Source organism: Odocoileus virginianus, chromosome 14 (genome assembly GCF_023699985.2).
Source record: "Odocoileus virginianus isolate 20LAN1187 ecotype Illinois chromosome 14, Ovbor_1.2, whole genome shotgun sequence".
Lineage (NCBI taxonomy): Eukaryota > Metazoa > Chordata > Mammalia > Artiodactyla > Cervidae > Odocoileus > Odocoileus virginianus.
This window is the reverse complement of record NC_069687.1, coordinates 64,031,737-64,050,421: the sequence shown is the minus strand read 5'-3', so window position 1 is coordinate 64,050,421 and position 18,685 is coordinate 64,031,737. Positions and strand designations below refer to the sequence as shown.

Below are 18,685 nucleotides of genomic sequence, written 5' to 3'. Positions count from 1 at the left end.
TTCCTCTTCTTAAACAGGGAATCAGGGGCACGCAATGAAAGAAATGGATTTTTTATTCCTTCAACAGCCAGCCAATGGTAGGGTGTAGATGCTATCTCCCTCTACTTCATAAAACCGTGTGGGCAGATGTAACCATATCCATGTAAAGGATCAGGAAACTGAGGGTCAGGAGAGTAAGAAGCTTGACCAACGAGAGTCACAGAGCTATTAAGCATCAGACAGAAGACGAGAATTGAGATGCGTCTGCTCCAGAATCACGATTCTTTCTACCAAGCTGTCTCCCTTCTCTAAAAAATACTCTCTTATGTTGGTAGCTGTAAATTCCAACTGTAGTGTTCTCAGATCAGTGTGGATCACTATACATACTGGATAGAAAAGAAATGAGAAAGGCAACTGTCAGAAAGTTCTATTAATTGCTGCACCACACTCTCCATAGCAGGGCTTCCCTGGTGGCTCAGTGGTAAAGAATTCACCTGCCAATGCAGGGGATGCGGGTTCAACCCCTGGGTCGGAAAGATCCCCTGGGATAGAGGAGCCTGGCAGGCTATCCGACGCCACTGAGCGACTGGACGACAACTCTCCAAATGGGGCTGGGAGAGAGGCACTGACACTTACTCACAGGATCCCTTCTGTCATCTCAGTCATCAAAATCAGCCCAACTCTTTAAAAAGGCTTATCACTAACACTCCCCCTAGCTGAGAACTTGTAAATGGCATTATCAAGGAAATATGTCACTTCCCTACACAGAACCTCTACATTCCAGGTGCATCAGCCTTCAACTTTTAATGATAAAAATAAAAGGGAATTTTTTTCAACCCCAAAATGGCAGCTTGCCAAGTTAAGGTCACTACAGCACGCTGACCAGAACACTGGTTTTGCAGTTATCCAGATCTCGGCTTTTTGGTTGTTAATGTTTATTTACTTATCTGGCTGTGCAGGGTCTCAATTATGGGAACTCTTTAGTTAGAGCATGAGGGATCTAGCTCCCCAACCAGGGACCAAAGTCTGGCCCCTGCACTGGGAGTGCGGCGTCCCAGCCACTGGACCACTAGGGAAGTCCCCAGATCCAGGCTCTTAACCGAGTTCTGCCACCTAAATAGATGTGCAACCTTAGGCAAGTCAATTAAATTCCATAACTTCATATACAAAAAAGCCAAACTAGACAACTTCTCCATAAATAATTCAATGAGACAACCTAGTACCTAGAGCCCAACACTTAAAAACAAGGTGGATATTTTATGATACTGATAATATATATAGTCGTATCTGATACTTAAATGATAATTATACCATCATATATAATACGTGATAGATAGATACATGGTCTGAACTCTTGATTATATGATGTAACAATTAACTGGTTGAATCTGAATAACTGACCCAACTGAAATATTGATTTAGTTCAGCTTAGTTCAGAGGCATTCAGATATCCTAGTTCAACTGTTCTAAAAAAATGTTGAGGGTTAGTCACAGTTTTTAAAAGTAGGTATGTATGTGTATATATGTAAGTGTGTGTATGTGCATGTATATTTGGCTAACATCAGAATTTCATTACACACACATACACACCTGGACTTTTTTTGTGGTTCAGGCTGAATTTTTGTCCACAGGTCTGCTTACTACAATGAACTCCAAGAGAGCAGGGACTAAATCTGCACTGCTCATCTTTATATACCCAGCACCAATATAGGCCCTGGCACATACCAACTGCTCAGTAAATACTCATGGAAATGAATTTTCAGAAAAGCCACTCAGCAACCTCAGTAGCTTTAAGATGCAGGAGGGCTCAGGTTGGTAAGGGGAATGTAATTTCCTCCCTCCAGAGATAATCGGCAGGTTTTTCTTTTTTTATTTTCAAATAATGACTAAATAAGTCACACACCGGATATCTCAGTAGCAAAGTTTTTACAAACAAAACTAAAATGGAAAACTCTAGAAATAGTAGCATTCCAGAATAGAGGAAAGAAAGTCAATTTTGGAATCGCGCAAATCTTGGATTCAAATGCTAGCTCTAGCACTTCACAGATTAACTTGAGTCCAATCATACATATCACCTCTGAGACCCAGTTTCTACACCCAAGAAAATGGGAATAATACCTACCTCCTAGGGTTGTCACAAAGCTAATATATATGAAGCCCTGACTACAACTGGTGGTGAGTGGGGTATTTTTTTTAAACAGTTTTATTGAGGTAAATGAATGATTTTTATTTTTTTAAGTCTTTAGCATTCCTTTTCCTCTCTCACAAACAGAAGAAACTAGAGGAATACATTCTGCCCAAAGGAACCTACAACACTAACTTGACTCCTGCTTTTCAAAAGGTGCGAAGTATCAGCCAATAGACAGGCTAGTTGGCTCATGTTGGAACTGTTTCTTGGTACCTGTGGTCATTTAAGGGGCTCTTTCATGCAATGCCAGAGCTCCAGCACAGTCAATCAGGCTCTTCGAGTAGCCTATTCCTGCTTTTCTAGGGCCTTCTTAAAATGGGCTTGCTGAGAATATGAATGCAGAAGTCATCTTTGTGACAAAAATAAGATGTAGCTTATAAGAAATAGGCATTCTTTGAAAAAGCCCCTATTCTATTAAGTCACTAACTTTTAGTACTTGTTTTTGATACTGGAAGCAGACAATTAAAATAATATATAAAACCAAAGAAGAAGTCTTCCAAGTTCATTTACATATGTTTACTTTCCTTTCACAAATGGAGCAAAATAGAATGATTTGCTAACTCCAATCAGCTGAGTACATATTTCACTTTACTGTGCTGCATATTCTTCCATAAACTAAAGAAAATAAAAATCTAAATAAACAAAATTCCCCAATACACCTCTGAAGACACTATTTGTTCCATTAACATTTCAATGAATATCACTCAATATTTCACCTTATTTTAAGGTCTATTGGAGGCAACATTTATATTTTTTCTCTTAAAGGATTTTCACTGGGAGACATGAGTCAAAGAATTAACTTATCTGGGTTTCCATTTTCAAGGTAGAAACCCTGTTTGCTCCCTCCCACTCACCCCAACTCCAGAGAATTCACAATACTGCTACTAAAATATACTGAATAATGCCTTCCATTTGGTCAATTACTTTTAACTGAATGCAATAAAAATAATCTGCACTTCCAGATGTCATTAACAACTACAATTCTTCGTCTGCTTAAATTTCTGGATAAAAACTGGATCAATACACTAAAAAGCAACTGTAACATTCAAGTAAGCATTTTCAGAAAAATAGAAGACAAAGATGTACACACTATTACTATAATGCAAATATCCATTATTTAGCACCAAGGAGAGCACATGCAATAATCTTAGTCTGCTATTTCAAAAACATTTTTGTTAAAGTTATATCACATGCAGAGAAGTTGCTCTTCCAAGAGTAAATATGCATTACACTGGAGCATTACTGAAACACCCAATCCCTGGACCCTTAGAGTCCTAACTCTACTTTTCATACAGACTCTAAGACAGCTGGATCTTATATTGACTTCACTCTCAAGTTAACTGTTTTCTAAAGAAAGCAATCTGAATCAATAACCACACCAACACAGCTCAGAATGTTCACAATCCCAATATGAAGGAAATTTTCCCCCTTTCTGGCTCCCCAAGTGCATTTAAAGATTGTAAACATGAATAGAAAGATTACCTTGAGAACAGTAAAGTAAACCCATACCATCAATAAGATCCCTGTAAATCATTTCCTGATTCTACAGTGTTTTCCTCAAACAGGGCAGTCTCAACAGGATGCCAGGAATTCAATACTGCTTTTTAAAGATATATCAAACTGTTTGGAATATACAGTGATGAAAACTGAATACCGCTACTGAAACCATACTAAATTAAACACATGCTTTCTCTAAACAGAGCTTCCCCAATAAAGTCACAATGTTTTCTGCCTTGACTCTTAGAATTCATCCCAATACGTGAGGTCAGTCCAGCTACACTCCTGTTAGTAGCTTTTATTGGAGCAACCCCTCCCACACCCTCAAAGAGTTTTACTTTTATCTGTGGAATTCTCTGCCAGCCTCGGCCTGGAAAACTGGGTGGACCCTAAGGACAGGTGTCAGATCTGGTCTTTGGGAGGTGACCCAAACTGACAGTTATTGCCAGCATAAAGCTGTGATCTTTATAAACTTCAATTTGAGGCTTTATACTGTTAGTGATTCCCTCTCCACTCCTTTGTGGAAGGAGGGAGAGAAAGCAAGCCAAAAGGATGAGTTTCAAAATAGAAAAATCACCACTTTAATTATGAAACCCTCCCAACTCAAGAAAGAAGTGTTAAAAGTAGCCAAATGGAAAATGTCAAGGTTTTGGGGGTACATGCACAACTATTAAACATGAGAATCACAGATTCAAGGTGGGGGTTGGGAGGGTAAAAAGCAGGAGCAGAAAAAGAGGAGCAGAATAGGGCCCAGCCAGAGACCCATTTGCTCAGAAGGGCCCCTCCCGGTACGAACTCCTCCACGTAGGGCACCCAGGCTGGAGGAAAGCAGAGGGTTACACAGAACATTCAGCAGACTTAACATTGGATTAAACACACTACTGCAAGTTTCAACAAATGTTCATGGTATACGTAAAACACATTTACAACAAGAAAGAAGAGAGGCACCTGGAGACATCTGACACTGGGCATGCTCTGCAGGCAACTCAGTGCGCACATGCTCTCTACCAGGCTGGCGCAGCCTAGCCACAAAGACCTTGGCACAGAACACTGCAGGGTGACAAAAAGGAAGGGAGAGAAGAAGCAGTTAGAGGCCGCGCAAATCACTCCTTCACACAGGCAACTCGAATGTTAGTCGGGCAGGGGGTGCACCCATGGCAGCTTGGAGGTCAGGGGTGGTAGTCCAGCAAAACTACGGAAACCTGGGAGAGGGCCCACTTTCTGTCCTACGGAAAGGAGGTTTCTGCTGCCAACCACTAACTCCTCAGGAGGGTACAGTGAGCAGAATCAAGAGGGAGAGAAAGATGTTTCAGTGGAAACCCATTAAAGGGAACTGTAAAGTTTGAGGGAAAAACAAGATTAGCGGTGAGACTGTGACTCTAACATCATGAGCTTAGCAGCTCTGTCGTGTCCAACTCTTTGTGACCCCATGGACTGTAGCCCACCAGGCTCCTCTGTCCATGGGATTCTCCAGGCAAGAGTACTGGAGTGGGTTGCCATGCCCTCCTCCAGGGGATCTTCCCAACCCAGGGATCAAACCCACGTCTCCAGCATTGCAGGCAGATTCTTTATCATCTGAGCCACCAGGGAAGCCCCAGTGGTTTTTGGTCTATGTCGTATAATTACAATTGCCACCATTACATTACCTACTATGGGGCCAGGCACTTTAAATGTGTTCTCTAATCACCACACCACAGTGTCAAGAAACTGAGGTTCAAAGGCAAGTCATGTGCACAAACAGCAAAGGAGGGGAAAGTCAGAATTTCAAACTTTGGTTGCCGCTATTAAAACCCACATTCATTCCACAAAACTATGATGCCCCTATTATAAAAACTTTGATCACCTGAAACTTTATCATCTGGGTACAGTTTTTGCACTTCCCTAAATAAAATCACAGGAGACCTAAAGACACAGGCAAAAAGAACAAGAAAGATGAGCGATAGACTGATAGATAAAGGAAACAAAAGAGCTGATAAAAACACATCTGATTTTGAGTGTCACCCAGATCTCTGCCTTCCCAAAGGGGGGGAAAAAAAAAACTTTAGAATAATCATGACTTTCATTTTGGACTTTGCTTGCAATGTTCATTTAACACAATTAAGAGTTAAAAGTTTATTTCATTTACCCATTCCCATTATTCTTTAAAAGCTTGCTGGTTTTAAGGGAATTAAGAAAAAAAGTAAAATATAAACAAATACAACATAGCTAGTATTTTTAAACCATTAGATTATTTGTGGTATTCAATGCGTACTTTTTTAAACCTAAGGTCAATTAATTTACCCTGGCAAATGAATAATCAAAAATAAAAAAATCTGAAGGTGGGTGTTTGGGTTCAACCAAAATACTCCAGAAGTCTCAGACCCAACCTCATAGACTTGTTTATTCTAGCTATAATTAGGATGGTTAAATATACCCACTTTCCTGGGACAGTCCAAGTTTACACCGGTCTCAGCATAACTTTCACTCTCAAAAGTGTTCTGGTTCGGGAGGTAAATTCTATGGTTACCCCAACTACAATATAAACAAAGACCGCTATGCTAGAACTCAGGTAAGCCTGGGTTCCTGCCAATCCACCACCTGTACTTTCTAGTTAAATCCCACCTATAATGTAACAGAGTATTGAGATTATTGGGAAAAGGCATTTAAAGAATACGAAACCAGTGCACTCAAATGGAATAAAAAACTGAGCAGGTTTTTGGTAATGAAGAAAATACCATGTATTTCCAATAGTATGCTTCCATTTCAAAGCTTCCCATAGCCAATATGGTAGAATTATATCACTGATACTCCAGGCATACATATGTCATCACCCCAACACTTTGAAAGAGTGCCATAAAAGATGCTGAACAAATGTTTGGATAATATAATGACAATAGCTGCCATTTATCAAGGTCTTGTTATATGCCAGACAGTTGACATAGTAAACCCTCACAAAAACCCTTGTAAGACAAGTATGATTCCATTTTACAGATGAGGAAACCAAAGATCACGAAAGCAGAGCTTGATTTGTTTAAACAGCGACTTCTTGAAGGTGCAAGAAAACAAGGGCTAATTGATGACAGAACTAGGACAAGAAGTTAATCCTGTCTGACTCTAAGCAAACATGTTTTCTTTCCACTACAACAAACTGCATCCAGAGATATCTAGCAAAACATTTAGAGCACAGAAAATGCCCAAACACATTACATGTGTATATATACGTAGATTACATAGATTATTTAATTTCCTCATGGTTCAGTTTAAGTTCCCTTTTTGGAAACTCTGTAGTTATCCAAATCACAGAATCACTTAGACCTGAGAACAGACTTCAAGGATTACACTTGTATTCAGCAACTAATACCAAATTAACACCAAAACTCATCTGCAAATCAATTTTCATTGACTCAGTAAAAACAGGTTCCCGCTGCAGAGTTTAGTATGTAATTACCTCAAAGGGTAAAAACCATGAAGGCATAAAGTAATGTATTCTGATTAGGTTCTGCTAATAACCTGAGATCCAAAACTTAAAAAAAAAAAGAGAGAGAGAGACCAATTTTCACATTCGCTAAATCAAAGAATCATGGATTGTGAGCTCTGGACCAATTAGTTCAAATTTCTCCCCCGCCCCCAGAAGTGAAGAAACTAAAGCCCAAAGAAGAAAAGTAGTGAGTAGTTTCCTAATCATCTAATGACCTAATTAATACTTATAAAAATATGGAAAACAACATAAAATAAACCTGAGAACCTAATTTCAAAATATTAAATATTTATTACAGGTATTTTTTAAAGCTTGACATTGAACTTGTATATTCAGAAAAAGACTTTTAAAGACAGTGCAGTTTCTAAGAACTTAATCTTTATAACATCCATGGAAGATATTCTGGAGTAAAGAGAGTGATGCCAGTATTTATAACAAATATTAGAACTGCCCTACTTTCACAGTCAATTACCTTGGAGCTAAATAACCAACCACAGTGCTGAAAAATAGTTTTTACTCAACAGAAAATGCCACTCTAGGAAATACATCCATCTTTTAATAAAGACGCCTATGCTTGCTAGTCTAAATAAGGCTACTCTTAGGGCTAACAGTCCAAGAGGACATTGATCTATTTGTAAAGCATGGCTAAACGTAAAAGTTCCATATTTATCAACCTAAGAGCATTAAAATGCAGCTTTGACCACAAGCAGTAATGGATTCTTGAAGCTGCTAATTTTAAACTTAGGGACCTGATTGAGAATTCATGTTGACTATTATGGAATAACTGATTATCCATCATTCTTTCACTGAATAAGGCAAAGCTCTCTTCATGTGAGCTTCATAGAGGCACGCCACACACTATTATCTCTCTTTCTTATTTTAAAAAGCTAACAGTGGTCTATCTTTAAACTTTTGGAACATTATCTCATTATTAAAATATGTCTGAAGAACTTATCCTGATACCATGGGTATTTATCAATTTTAAGAAACACTTATTGACCTACTTATTAAGCTAACAACAAAACAAACTAAGCCTCTTTCCTCTTGAGATTTCAGCCTGGAGCTCAAGAGAAGCACAGTGGGATCACAATGAAGACGCTTAAGGGGTATAAAACCCCTAAGAAATGTTTGTTTTATTTTCACATTTAGCAAACAATACTCTAATTTAGGGTTGTCCACAAAGAACAGGAACTAATTCACATGGGGTTCTAACAGGAAGAGCAAATAACCAATTAGATTGATTTATATTTATATGTTGTATAGCCAAAGAAAATAACATTAATCAAGGAAACTGACAGTGTTTATTAATTTTGTCATACACACTGTATAATCAAAAACCAAAATCAGGGCCACTATGCTGAGAGACACTGTAATGCTGTAAGGACAAAAAGAATAATAGCTTTTGGCATTTTTCAAAAGCAAAGTTATTAACAGAGGCAGGAGAGAAATGTCCTAGGCTCTCTTCCTATTGCCATAGGAACCACAAATCAAAAGGGGAAAGGGGTGCGGGCACCTTGTCTCTGATTGGCTGGCTTTGAGAAGAACTCACAAAAGCTAACTTTGGTCTGTGTCTAGATGGAATTGTTTTTGAATATCTTGCCCTGATTCCTTCTCAAAGAGGCAATTCTTTTACAAGTTACTCAAAGGGGTATTTTATGTTCATTGTCTCTCTGATTTAGAAATATGCCCTATTATAGGTTTTCCATAAATCGCTACAATTTTTTTCTTTAAACTACTTTCCACAGAACCATTACCCACTGCTTCTATCTCCTATCATTGCGCTTGAGATAACCAAGTTGAGGTGCTTAAATTCTACTCCATTCAACAAAAAACTTATCTGAACTTATATCTGTGGAAAGAAAAACAATTAAGACCTTCTCTCTCCCCTGGGAACTCATAGGAGGGAACTTTGAGAATATGCCATGTAAATACCACACACACACACACACATGCACACATACACACAGTCTTAACACACCCAAAGGAGGAAGATGCCTGAACTAACCACAAAGGATGAGTAGGAGGCCACCAAGGGAAAAAAGGAGAGAAACAGATATTCCAGGCAGAATGAATAGCATAAGCAAAGCTGAGTAGCTAAGAAATGACAGTCCTATGCAAGGAACTGCAATTAATCTAGCATGACTAAAGTTTCTAAGTGTGAGCTGCAGAAAGCTTAGAGACACAGACAGGGGCCAAATCACAGAGGTCTCCCCACACCTCTGTCAAACTTGAGGCTTCGTCCTGTACGACAACAGCTCTTACACTGTGTGTCACAGCTCACCAGTTAACACCAATCCTACCCAGGTGTACGGTCCAATTTTTTTTTTTAATCAACCGTTATTCAGTGGCAAAGAATCCACCTGCCAATGCAGGAGATGAAGGATACAAGAGTTCTATTTCTGGGTGGGGAAGATCCCCTAGAGAAGGGAATGGTAACCAACCCACCCACTTCAGCATTCTTTCCTGGAAAATCCCATGGACAGAGGAGCCCAGAGGGTTACAGTCCATAGGGTCACCAAGAGGTGGACATGACTGAGCACACACAAGATTTTATCTTCCTGCAACTCAGTATACATACTGCTTCAACAATATATGTCAGAGGAACAGAAGCAGGTCATGCAACACACTGGCAACGGTGGGGTGAGGTTCTTAAGCTAAAAGGTAGGAGATAAAGTATAATACAAGTCAACGCCAAGCCAATTCAAAAGCATGAAAAATGCTGTTTTCTAGACCATGTGGGGAACATTTTCCACATGCAAGATAAGAGAGCAAAGAAGTCTACTCAAGAGTAACACAATGATAAATATAGGAAACCCAAAGATAAAGATATACCCACTTGAATACAGAGTTCCAAAGAATAGCAAGGAGACATAAGAAAGCCTTCCTTTCTCAGTAATCAATGCAAAGAAACAGAGGAAAATAATAGAATGGGAAAGACTAGGATCTCTTCAAGAAAATCAGAGATATCAAGGGAACATTTCATGCAAAGATGGGAACAATAAAGGACAGAAATGGTATATACCTAACAGAAGCAGAAGATATTAAGAAGAGGTGGTAAGAATACATAGAAAAACTGTACAAAAAACATCTTCACGACCCAGATAATCACAATGGTGTGATCACTCACCTAGAGCCTGACATCCTAGAATGCGAATTCAACTGGGCCTTAGGAAACATCACACGAACAAAGCTAGTGGAGGCGATGGAATTCCAGTTGCACTATTTCAAATCCTAAAAGATGATGCTGTGAAAGTGCTACACTCAATATGCCAGCAAATTTGGAAAACTCAGCAGTGGCCACAGGACTGGAAAAGGTCAGTTTTCATTCCAATCCCAGAGAAAGGCAATCCCAAAGAATGCTCAAACTACCACACAATTGAACTCATCTCACACGCTAGTAAAGTAATGCTCAAAATTCTCCAAGCCAGGCTTCAACAGTACATGAACCATAAACTTCCAGATGTTCAAGATGGATTTAGAAAAGGCAGAGGAACCAGAGATCAAATTGCCAACATCCACTGGATCATCAATAAAGCAAGAGAGTTACAGAAAAACATGTACTTCTGCTTTACTGACTACACCAAAGTCTTTGACTGTGTGGATAACAACAAACTATGGAAAATTCTTCAAGAGATGGGAATACCAGACCACCTGACTGTCTTCTGAGAAACCTGTATGCAGGTCAGGAAGCAACAGTTAGAACTGGACATGGAACAGCAGACTGGTTCCAAATCGGGAAAGGAGTATGTCAAGGCTGTATACTGTCACCCTGCTTATTTAACTTCTATGCAGAGTACATCACGTGAAATTCCGGGCTAGATGAAGTGCAAGCTGGAATCAAGATTGCCAGGAGAAATATCAATAACCTCAGATACGCAGATGACACCACCCTTATGGCAGAAAGCAAAGAAGAACTAAAGTGCCTCTTGATGAAAGTGAAAGAGGAGAGTGAAAAAGTTGGCTTAAAGCTCAACATTCAGAAAACTAAGATCATGGCATCCGGTCCCATCACTTCATGGGAAATAGATGGGGAAACGATGGAAACAGTGACAGACTTTATTTTCTTGGGCTCCAAAATCACTGCAGATGGTGACTGCAGCCATGATATTAAAAGACGCTTGCTCCTTGGAAGAAAAGCTATGACCAACTATTAAAAAACAAGAGACATTACTTTGCCAACAAAGATCTGTCTAGTCAAAGCTATGGTTTTTGCAGTAGTCATGTATGGATGTGAGAGTTGGACTACAAAGAAAGATGAGCACCGAAGAATTGATGCTTTTGAACTGTGGTGCTGGAGAACACTCTTGAGTCTCTTGGACTGCAAGGAGATCCAACCAGTCCATCCTAAAGGAAATGAGTCTTGAATATTCATGGGAAGGACTGATGCTGAAGGTGAAACTCCAATACTTTGGCCACTTGATACGAAGAACTGACTCACTGGAAAAGACCCTGATGCTGAGAAAGATTGAAGGCAGGTTTAGAAGGGGACAACAGAGGATGAGATGGTTGGAGGGCATCACTGACTTGATAGACATGAGTTTGAATAAGCTCTGGGAGTTGTGATACACAGGAAGCCAGGCGTGCTGCAGTCCATGGGGTCGCAAAGAGTCAGAGATGACTGAGGGACTGAACTGAACTGAATGATAAAGATAGGAAGTAAATAGCATAAAAGTCATATATGTTTTTATAAATATTATGAAATAAGAGTGCTTACAATCATGTAATTCCTTCAAATGAGACATCAAAAACTTTTAATATTCAAACCACTGCTAGAGACAATGATAAGACAACTAATAAACTTTTAATCAGAGAAATGACCTTTAGCAGCTGGAATGAAGCATGCTGAAGAGAAGTGAGAAAGATAAGTCTGTAAGAGAGCCTAAGGACAGTCTCTTATTTTTATTTTACAACTAATGCAAATTTCTTTCAGCTAAGCTACAAAGAGTAGACACAAGGGCCAATACTTACCTTCAGAAATACTTGCCTAAAGTCAATTTTTTTCCAGTAAAACTCTCACCATACCCTACCAACCAAATATAAAACAGAGTAATGAAAATATAAAACAGGTAATGAAACAGGAGCTACCAAATACAGGAGTGGGAGCAAAGATCTATTTCACGGTAATCACTTGGTGATAACACACTCTCCACTGAGAATCTCTATTCAGGAGTGGGAATTTGTCCTGAAGAATGATACAGTAAATGGGCTCAAACAGATTATATAACTCCGGCCCTCTAAACCTGGATGTGAAAGCTATAGAGCATCCGTTCAGTTTCTGCTGGAGGCAGTCCTCATCTCAAAGCAAATAAAGCAAGAATTAAAGTTAATCCAAATTAGGAACTACCCTACTGCCTGAATTCTCAGACTGCTGCTTTTCAAGAAGCTGTGGTGGCTGTAATGAACATAAGGCCACAGAGCCTTTAAGAGCCCACAATGCAGGCTTCTGCTCCTATAATGTCTCTTGGCAATCTGTAAGAAACAGCAAACTCTCACCAATAACTGTACTGTTTTTAAAACCAAGAATCATAATAATCAGGTCATAGGATAAATGTTAATTCATAGTTTAAAGGTATTTTCCAAAGCATTTTAAAGAACTGAATAGTTATAATTTTTCATTTATAATTTCTATTCATCCATATCTTCTAATGAACACCTAGTTCATTAGTTTCTCTCCGATGAACACCTAGCATTCATAATATTGGGTCCAAGCCTCAATATGTGATAGGCTTTCTTCTCCTTTTTATTGTAATAGAATTTGAAAGTAACCATGTGACATATAACCAAGAATGTTAATGCTTTAATTCTTAGCAACTGTACTGTAGAACCACATATTTATAGATAACACAGCATACGGTATTTTCAGGATGGGATGTATGTTAAAGGAAGAAAAGGGCATGAGGAGAAGGGGGCAGTGAAATAAGAAAACAAAAAAGGATCAGAATGTGGAAAACTGAAATTTACTTTCTGCCAAGTTTTAGAGATTCAAACCCAACCAACTTGTCGTGGAATCAGAATTCAAATCCAGAGCTCAAACTTTCCTTAAAATCTACTATTTAAAAAAAACACTTTTAATGTCCAGACAATTTTCATCAGTCCATGTGATCACAAAGAGTCGGCCACAACTGAGTGACACTGTGCAAGCACACATATATACACACACAATTATCTAAAGTAAGATGTTGTTTAGTTGCTAAGTTGTGTCTGACTCTTTGCAACCCCATGGACTATAGCCTGCCAGGCTCCTCTGTCCATGGGATTTCCCAGGCAACAATACTAGAGTGAGTTGCCATTTCCTCCTTCAGGGAATCTTCCCAACTCAGTGATTGAACCCGCATTTCCTGCATTAGCAGGCAGATTCTTTATCTGAGTCACCAGGGAAGCCCCTAAAGTTAAGATACCAGAACCCAAAACTAAAATGGATCTTCACAGTTCTCTTTGGTAGGGAGATAAAGGGTAGTTTTTCTTTTATAGTTTCTATTCATGCATATTTTCTAACTTTTTCTCCAATGAATACCTAGTAGTTATAATATTTTAAAACTACACTGTATAATTTTAAGTAATGCTTTTTTTGTTTAATTATATTACAAATAATATAAATTATAAGTTACAAATAGTAACTTGACAATTTAAATAAGAACAAATTCTCTTCCCAAAAATTAATTCAGCCTGTCTCAAACACCTGTGGTTTAAAAATGTGTTAAAATGTTGAGTGCCAGAAAAACATTTTACCTAGTGACTTTCAGAAACAGCAGTGAGCAACAAAATGATAACAGCTTATTCCCGAGTAATTTCAAAGGGGGGAAAAAAAAATCACTGTTGTCCACTTCACAGCTACCACCCATAATTCAAAACTGTCACCAGGTTTTTTCAGAGCTCTTACAGATGCTGGAGAGAGCAAGGATTAGATGTATGAGGGAGGAAGCAGAATCTCTATTCTAAGCAGCATGACAAGAACAGGATGTCAAAATAATCTATTTCCAGCATAGCCACATGGGTCCTCAGTTGTACTAGGACCAGTCTGAGGTTCAGTTGCCAAGAAGGAACAGATTCCCCTAGCAAGTTCCAGGTCAGATCAGCTTGAACCCAATCCCAATGGGGTTTGATATCCAAGATCCACAAAATCTGAGACAGGCGAGAACCAAACAACAGTTAAATTAAGTACATCTGAGCCTTTGTCAGTTAGCATCTTTTGTCCAGTTAAAGAACATTTTTCAGAACTAGGGGAGATGGCGAAACTATAAATTTAACATTTCCAATTTAAAAATGTTAAATGTAAATGAAATTACAAAAAAAAGGATAATTTGGGAAGGAGATGCAAATTTGTATTTTCAGAGTACCTACTATGTGCCAGACAGGTATAGTTACCTTGATCTCATTAACTGTCACACTGGTGACAGTTAATACCAGACTGGTATTTTAGTTTTAAAGAGAAAGAAACTAAGGATCAGAGACAGCAAACCACATGCCAGAGGTCAAAAGTAGCAGATGTGCAATTCTATCTGACTCCAAAATCCCCGCTTCCTTTGCTGGACATTAAACTCCCTAAAGCAGCAATTTCCTCTGATTTATTTTCAAATTTTATCTACTTGTCACTCATTTGTACTGCTTACAGGAGTGTAATTTGTATAACCCCCCAGGTGCAACTTATCAATACACATTTAAGACTTGGAAAACATGCACATCATTGATTCAGAAATTTCATATGTGGGGAGTTACACTACAGGAAAAACTAAAAATATGCCCAAAAATAAGCTAAGAAGATGTTCACCACATCACTGTCATAAGCGCAAAGGAAAGAATGCTTAACAACAGACAACAGACTGGTTATATAAATTACACATCATCCAGAAGACAAAATATGATGTATCCACCAAATAAAAATCATTTTTATAGAAGTATATTTATTGACCTAGAAGTAAGTTATATATGAAAAGAAAGTTACAAAACATTGAAAAAGTTTAAGAAATCTTAAGTGAATAAAGGCTACAAAATCAGGAGTTTCATTATATTATGATCTTATTTTATTTGATAAAATATAACACACATAAAACATAGAATTAAATACAGGAGATTCTTATTTTACTTTTTTTGCCTGCCATAGTTTTTCAGATGTAGCCAATATACAACTGACAATCCAGTACTTAAGCTTCTCACACTGTTCTCCTCCACCTTTCTCTTTTCTCATACCTTTCTCCTCCAGAGTAACTAGCATTTCCACACTGTTAACTTAGGGTTCTGGTCCTAGCAACTTTTCCCTTGGGTCAAACCCATTCTCCATTGAAGGTGAAGAACAGGTGGGGTTCAGCTAGCTATCAGAGTTTGGTCACACTCTGAGGCTACCTCGCCAGAGAAAACTCTTCAGTACCAGTGCTCCGTTTTACAAGGCTACAACCTCTAAATATCTGATAATCCAAACTTCATGACACCTGAGAGGACTTCCAGGTGAGATAGCTAAAAACTCGCCTTGTTTTGTAGCCATCCTCTGAGAACCAAGAGGCGCCTGACTTCATCACACGTGCCAGGGCACCAGCCCCACTCTGAGAAAGGCCAGCCTCCCCTTCTTCACCATTCCAGGCCCAGGTGCCGGCGTCACCCCTTCCATCAGCTCTCAGAAGCCAAGAAGCTTTCATCAGAGCATTTATGAAAGTACCCAGACAACAAGATCTGACTGCCCTGTAACATCAGTACGGAGCCAAAATCCTTACCCTACTTTCATGTAAGAGAGAACGCAAAGCTTATGTGTTTTAAAAAGAACATTAGAGGGAATTCCTCGGCAGTCCAGGGGGGCACAGGCTCAACCTCTGGTCTAGGAACTAAGACCCCACAGGCCAGATGGCACGGCCAAAAAACCAAACAAACCAAAAAAGAAAGTGGAAAAATTCCACCCCTGGTATAATGAACAATCTTATTCTTTCTAGGAAGACGTATCACTTTCAGAAAGATGACTTAAGGAATGCTATTGCACCTACTCTCAAAGGGTCTGACTTCATTATAGTCAGAACACATCTTAACCCTATTTTAACTTTTTCACTTTAAACTGATTATTCATTCAAAAAGTTTACTGAACATGCCAATATACTAAATGCTTCAACAGACAACACAATAATTCTTAAAACAATATTCTGGTATCAAAAGTATTTCTGGAAATAAAGCAGTATCATTTCCTAGTTCATGAAAGGAAGAAAGATGGCTAAATATCTAAAGTATCAAATATTTTAAAGAAATAGTTTCACTGCTTTCAAGAGTATTACAACTTAAACTCCACCTATTAAAATAGTATTTTAAAAATCACTTTAAAGACTTTCAAAGCTTCCACTATCTAAACTGCTTCCCATCTCATTACAGCTATTGAGTGAAAGTTGGTCCTGCTAAGAAACCTTCTGGAATCAAACACTACACCATAAACAAGCCCTCTAATACTTTCTAAACACTGCTCATTTCTCAAATACATATTTATTTTCAGAGACCTAACCATCCTCTATCCCAAAGAAATACATATTCCAAGTTGGTAGAGTCTCATGTTTAAAATTTTATACACACACGCACACACACACGGACTGATATAGAAAACAACTGTAACCAAAATTTTGCTTCAGAACAAAATGAACAGAATGAAAGTGAGTTGTCCAAGCTAATAAAGGGATTTATCCACCTTGAATTAAATGTATAGTAAACTCTGCACTTGCTCTGCTTTCTCATGTAGCCCCATTGTTCTCATATCCTAAGCTGACCTCAGTTTCAAATAAGAATGAAGTTCTGTGCCTCACAATCCACTGGGCTCTAAGAACAAATGAACCCGTCTTTCAGCCAGGGGCTAGGACTGCCTTAGTAAGGATTCCTGCTGCTTGCTGCAGAGCAGGGACGTCTTTGATTCCCTTCACGTTGTCTATTTCCTGCAGGCAACTGGGAAGTTCTTGCCGCTTGAAGTCAGAGATTTCATCAAATTCTAGAGGTGAAAGGGACCTTACAGAGATCATTTTGTCCATCTTCTTAAACTGTTATTCTAGCCCAGGTCCTCTAAATGTCTCATGAGATACTTCTGGTACTTGGCCCCTTGAAAGCACCCAGTCTCAAAAGCAAGTAATTGCCGTAAAACGCATGATACGGTAGGATTAACGTATGCCTTACAGACTCTTTTTGCAGGAATACATTATGAACACAGGCAGACTACAATACTCTGGAAGTTCTCACACAAAGGAATTAATGAAGTCAAGATTTAGAGGCCCAATATCAACTTAAGAAATACTGGACTTCTTTGTCAAAAACCATGTTCAGCGCCACTGCTTTAACTTTATGCATGACAGCTATATGCAGTTGGTCAAGATGTTCTATGAGGAACAGAACACAGATGTCACCGTAATAATAAATTTTTCATTAACTGAGAAAATACAGAATCGAAAGGAGGATCAGAAGACAAATCTCATACGGGCATTTCTTGCTGCATTTAAAACAAACAAACAAATAACCCATGATCCACATTTCTTTCAATCGATGAATTAAGTCTAAAGAAAAACAATGAAATAGCCACTAAGATTGAGATATGAGCAAAAAAGGTTGAAAGGGTGATATCTCTTATACTTTGAAAATAATCAAATTCAAAAACCAAAAACTGGTCTATAAACCACAGGAAAACGCCTAAAGTAATATATTTTCCTGTAGAAATTGTACTTTATTTCCAAATAAACTAGGTATTATATTTCTAAAACAATTTATTTAAGTAACAAGCAGTTGGTAAAATGATTTACCAACTTATAATGTAATGTTTTCAGGTCCTCACAGCACCTGTACAGAGTAGGAACTCAATAAATATTTGTTAAATTATTAAGTAATTAATATGTAAAGTCCTGAAAGTTTACACACAGAGCAAAAATATGATTCAGAGGCTAGAGAAGAATGTAATGTTGTAATTTTAACACTTGTTTTTTGGCCACATCACCTAATCACAGTAAATGATTCAGGAATAAGCACATATTCTAAGTTGAATTCAGGACTTCTATGAAAGCCACAAGAACTCTCTTCCCCCACTGAGTCTGAACTTAGGATGAAAGCTGGAGCTGCCCTCAGCCTACCACGGAGTAGGGAGCTGGTTCTAGGAAGGACCACATTCTCTAGGGAAGAAACCTGAATCCACATCCACCTATGGATTTTTCAAATTTTAAATTCTTTGCTTTGGCTTAACTCAGCCTTGAGTTTTCTACTAGTTTCAACTAGAAAAAAGTAATAACAAACCTTAAATATTTAGTTAAATAAAACAGCAAAAGCCAAAAAGTGACATGGCCAAGATCTTAAGAGATAAGGAATATCCTGCCAATGAAACATTCTTAAAACTTATATTTATTTTCCTAGGAAGTCATCTTATTCTACTAAAAGTATACAAAAAGAAATGTTCCAAGAATATCTCATTCCTGGTATAATATAGATACTAGAGAAAGAGAAAAAAAAAAAAAAAAACATTACAGGATAAACTGAACACTAAGAAAAATGCAGAAAGAAAGCACAAGAGAAAAATGTGTCCTGATTTTCCAAGGAGCTCTGAAATCCAATACTGAGAAACTCAAGCCTCC

The 18,685-nt window shown here is 38.3% G+C and overlaps 1 protein-coding gene across 12 annotated transcripts in view; it reads right to left on the bottom strand.

Annotated features, from left to right (window-relative positions):
• FBXW11 (F-box and WD repeat domain containing 11) overlaps positions 1 to 18,685 on the bottom strand; it is a 124,061-nt gene that overhangs the window by 80,273 nt on the left and 25,103 nt on the right. For 6 of the 12 annotated variants that reach the window (XM_020870269.2, XM_020870275.2, XM_020870278.2 and 3 more), the window contains exon 2: positions 4,613 to 4,714. The exons of 5 other annotated variants lie outside the window; for them this stretch is intronic. In XM_020870269.2, coding sequence (XP_020725928.2) covers positions 4,613 to 4,714 — 102 coding nt within the window. Of the gene's footprint in view, positions 1 to 4,612; positions 4,715 to 6,081; positions 6,097 to 18,685 lie in introns of those variants that run through there. One more of the 12 variants, XM_020870276.2, reaches the window with a different exon arrangement.